The sequence below is a fragment of the Amyelois transitella genome, chromosome W (assembly GCF_032362555.1).
Source record: "Amyelois transitella isolate CPQ chromosome W, ilAmyTran1.1, whole genome shotgun sequence".
Classification (NCBI taxonomy): Eukaryota; Metazoa; Arthropoda; class Insecta; order Lepidoptera; family Pyralidae; genus Amyelois; species Amyelois transitella.
The window spans coordinates 1124744-1128748 of NC_083536.1; the positions used below are offsets into that span (position 1 = coordinate 1124744).

At 42.5% G+C, this 4005-nt stretch overlaps 1 protein-coding gene across 1 annotated transcript; it reads left to right on the plus strand.

The window, feature by feature from the left end:
- Positions 1-352: 352 nt before the first annotated feature.
- LOC106140580 (uncharacterized protein K02A2.6-like) lies at positions 353-3755 on the plus strand. The gene is made up of 2 exons (XM_060953938.1): positions 353-1961; positions 2113-3755. Exons 1-2 carry the CDS (start codon positions 353-355, stop codon positions 3753-3755), a joined length of 3252 nt encoding a protein of 1083 aa, XP_060809921.1.
- Positions 3756-4005: the final 250 nt, after the last annotated feature.

Here is a 4005-nt window from a genome sequence, read left to right on the forward strand (position 1 = left end):
AAGAAAGGAAAAGAGCATGCTTACTTCATTTCGGTGGAGCTGACTTACAAGAGGTGTTCTACAATATACCCGGAGCGGACGCAAAGCCAAACGACGAAAACGGCGGCAAAGTATTCGATATTGCAATAGAAAAGTTAGACGAATACTTTGCTCCCAAGCAGAGTAAGGGTTTCGAGCGACACCTGTTTCGTCTTATACGTCAAGAACCACAAGAGAAATTTGACAAGTTTTTAGTAAGGTTAAGACATCAAGCTTAGCTTCAAAATGTCAATTTACAAATAAAGACGAACAAATAACCGAAAAATGCTTGTCGGATGACTTAAGGAAGAAAATATTGAAAAACGGCGACAAAATGACCCTTGACGACATTATATCCGAGGCCAATGCGCTGGAGGTTGTAGAGATACAGTTGGGCGATTTTGAAGGCAAGAAAATTGAAAATCACAGTGTCAACGAGGTAACTACGAAGCCAGACAAGTACAAGGATACAGGAGATAGACAAGACAGAGGTTGTGGCAGATGTGGTAGTAAGAAACATTTCGCACGAGATCCAAAATGCCCTGCAAGAACTAGAAAATGCAATAAGTGCGGAATCGTAGGCCATATTCAAATACGATGTCGAACAAGGGAAGCACAGAAAAGAAAACTAGAACAAGATGAAGCAACACGGAAAAATAATTCAAAAAAAAAAGCCAGAAGAACAAACAATGTAGAAGAAGCAGCCAATGTAGAATGTACAAGCAAGCAAATTGATTACATCTTCAACGTGAACACCGGCTCTACAGCATCATGCATGATTGGGGAAACGAAAGTAGATATGCTAATAGACTCTGGCTGCAACCACAATTTGATCACGGACAAAACCTGGCTCTTCATGAAAGAGAATAATTCAAAGGTCACCAATCAAAATAAAGACCCACAGAAGAAGTTTGTTGCGTATGGAAGCGGCACTCCTTTAAAATTACGGGGATCGTTTGAAGCGGAAATAGAATTAGGAAAGAGATCAGAAAATGCAACCTTTTATGTGATCTCTGGGGGCACCCAAAACCTACTCGGGAAAGTCACAGCTACTTCCCTAGGAGTCCTGAAAATTAATATACCAATGGACGTTAATAATGTGGAGACGACAGCCTTCCCGAAATTTAAAGATGTGCTCGTGGAGATTCCGATGGACGAGTCAGTAAAACCTGTCGCACAACCTTACCGCAGGATACCTATTCCTCTGGAAGCCAAAGTCGAACAGAAGATCAACGAATTATTGCAAGCTGACATAATTGAGGAGGTAAGAGGTCCCTCTAGTTGGGTCTCGCCGATCGTGCCGGTGCTCAAGGATAACGGGGACGTCCGCTTATGCGTTGATATGCGACGCGCGAATATGGCCATCAAACGGGAAAACCGTCCACTACCGACCATGGATCTACTTCTTCCTAAAATGAGAGAAGCTAAACTTTTCACAAAATTAGACATCAAGGACGCCTTCCATCATATTGAGCTTCACGCTGATTCAAGGCCGATAACTACATTTATAACGGGTAAGGGACTTTTCCGCTATAAAAGGATGATGTTTGGCATCAGCTGTGCGCCTGAAATCTTCCAAAAGACTTTGGAGAGGATACTTTTGGGCTGTGAAGGAGTCATCAATTTTATAGATGATATTTTGGTGTATGGAAAAGATCAAGCCGAACATGACGAACGGTTGAAGAAAGCCCTGAATGTCCTAAAAACGCACAATGTGCTCCTAAGGGAAGATAAATGCATTTATCGAGTGAAAAGTGTTCAGTTTTTAGGACACGAGCTCTCCGAAAACGGAATTAAACCGTTGGACAAATATTTGTCGGCAATCAAGAATTTTAGAGCACCTACCACCATTGCAGAACTACAAAGCTTTCTGGGGCTAGTGAACTTTGTTGGAAAATGGATTCCCCATTTATCTACAACTACAGAGCCTCTAAAGGCGCTAAGTACTCCGGCAGAAGGCCGGAAGAAACTCAGATATCACTGACTCCTGGAATGACATTCGGCAAGCAGCTTTTAATAAATTAAAAGCTTCACTTGCTGATATACCGCGGCTGGGCTATTATAACCCTAATGACAAGACAACAGTGATTGCAGATGCAAGTCCTGTAGGCTTGGGGGCAGTACTAGTCCAAACAAATAATAAAGGCTCTAGGATCATAGCATATGGGAACAAGACACTTACCGACTGCGAACGTAGATACTGCCAGACCGAGAAGGAGGCCCTCGCTTTGGTCTGGGCCATTGAACATTTTAATATGTTCCTATACGGGAAAGAATTCGACTTAGTAACGGACCACAAACCATTGGAGACAATATTTGGCCCCAAAGCCAAGCCGTGCGCCCGCATTGAGAGATGGGTCTTGAGACTTCAGTCCTATAAATTCAACATCAAATATAGCCCTGGCAAGAATAACATAGCAGACCCGCTGTCGAGGCTCTGCAAGCCCTCCACAAACCCACCACAGGTTGGAGTAGATTACGTGCAAAACGTGATAGAACAAGTAAGACCGACAGCTGTACCATTACAAGATATTATGGCACATTCTCGTCAAGATACGGAGATACAAGCAGTCAGGAATGGCCTTTACAACAACCAGTGGAGTGATCTCACCAAAGGCTATAAAGTATTCCAAGATGAGTTGTGTTTTTATGAAGACATCCTGCTAAGGGGGACTAAGATCGTAATGCCACAAAAACTTCGAGATCCGATATTGCGTATTGCACATGAGGGCCACCCAGGCATATGTGCCATGAAAACCAGTCTGAGGACTAAGGTCTGGTGGCCAAAATGCGATAGAGATGCTGAGAACTTTTGCAAGGCGTGCAAAGGTTGTGTTTTGGTCTCAACTCCTAATCCTCCTAACCCCATGAAAAGGAGAGAGTTACCTTCGGAACCATGGGTTGACACCGCAGTGGACCTGATGGGTCCATTACCTAGTTATGATTATATCTTCGTGATCGTGGACTATTACTCCCGATACAAGGAAGTGAAGGTATGTCGAACAATTACGAGCTCAGGTATTATCAACCAACTGAAGGACATTTTTAGTAGATTAGGTAATCCAGTGTCGATCACGGCTGACAACGGCCGTCAATTTACCAGTGAGGATTTCAAACTATTTTGTTCCGAAAGAAACATCAAGCTTTATAACACCATACCCTACTGGCCCCAACAAAACGGGGAAGTGGAGAGACAGAATAGGGACATCTTAAAACGCCTCAAAATCGCTCAAGCCGAGAAGAAAAATTGGAAGGAGTCTCTCCGGAAGTATATGGTTATGTACAACAGCACTCCCCACTCGGTAACCGGTAAAACTCCCTCGGAGTTATTCTTTAGGCGGCAATTCAGAGACAAATTACCGATGATACAAGATATGACGTATAGCTCGGAAGATTCAGAGATGAAAGATAGAGACAAAGAATTAAAAGAGAAAGGAAAGGAGTACGCAGACAGGAAAAGGCGAGCAGTGGATAGTGAATTGAGAATAGGGGAGAAGGTCTACGTAAAGAATATGCATAAAACCAACAAATTGAGTCTCAATTATGAGCCAACATCACATACTGTTGAGTCCAACAAAAATGGAGATGTAGAATTGCGCAATGATAACACAGGCCAAGTAGTTAGACGAAACATTTTGCACCTAAAACGAGTAGAAGGAGAGGTGTGGAAGGTAGATAACGGAACTGAAGATTTAGACGAAGACAATTCAAGCAGTAGTGAAACGGATTCTGATTAATTAATGTTATATACAGGAATTAAAACTAATACTGATGATTAGAAAATATATAAATAAAGTTGATTACAAATATGTAAATGAGTATATTTCAAAAAATTAAAATAAGGGAGGGATGTAGCATACACGATCATAACGAACACACAAACATACATACACACAACCATACAAGCACGCACACTGACATCTGTTGTCTCGTTCCTACACTCCACGCAGTGTGCGGGGTGGGGAGCACAGTCTGTTACCCACCGCC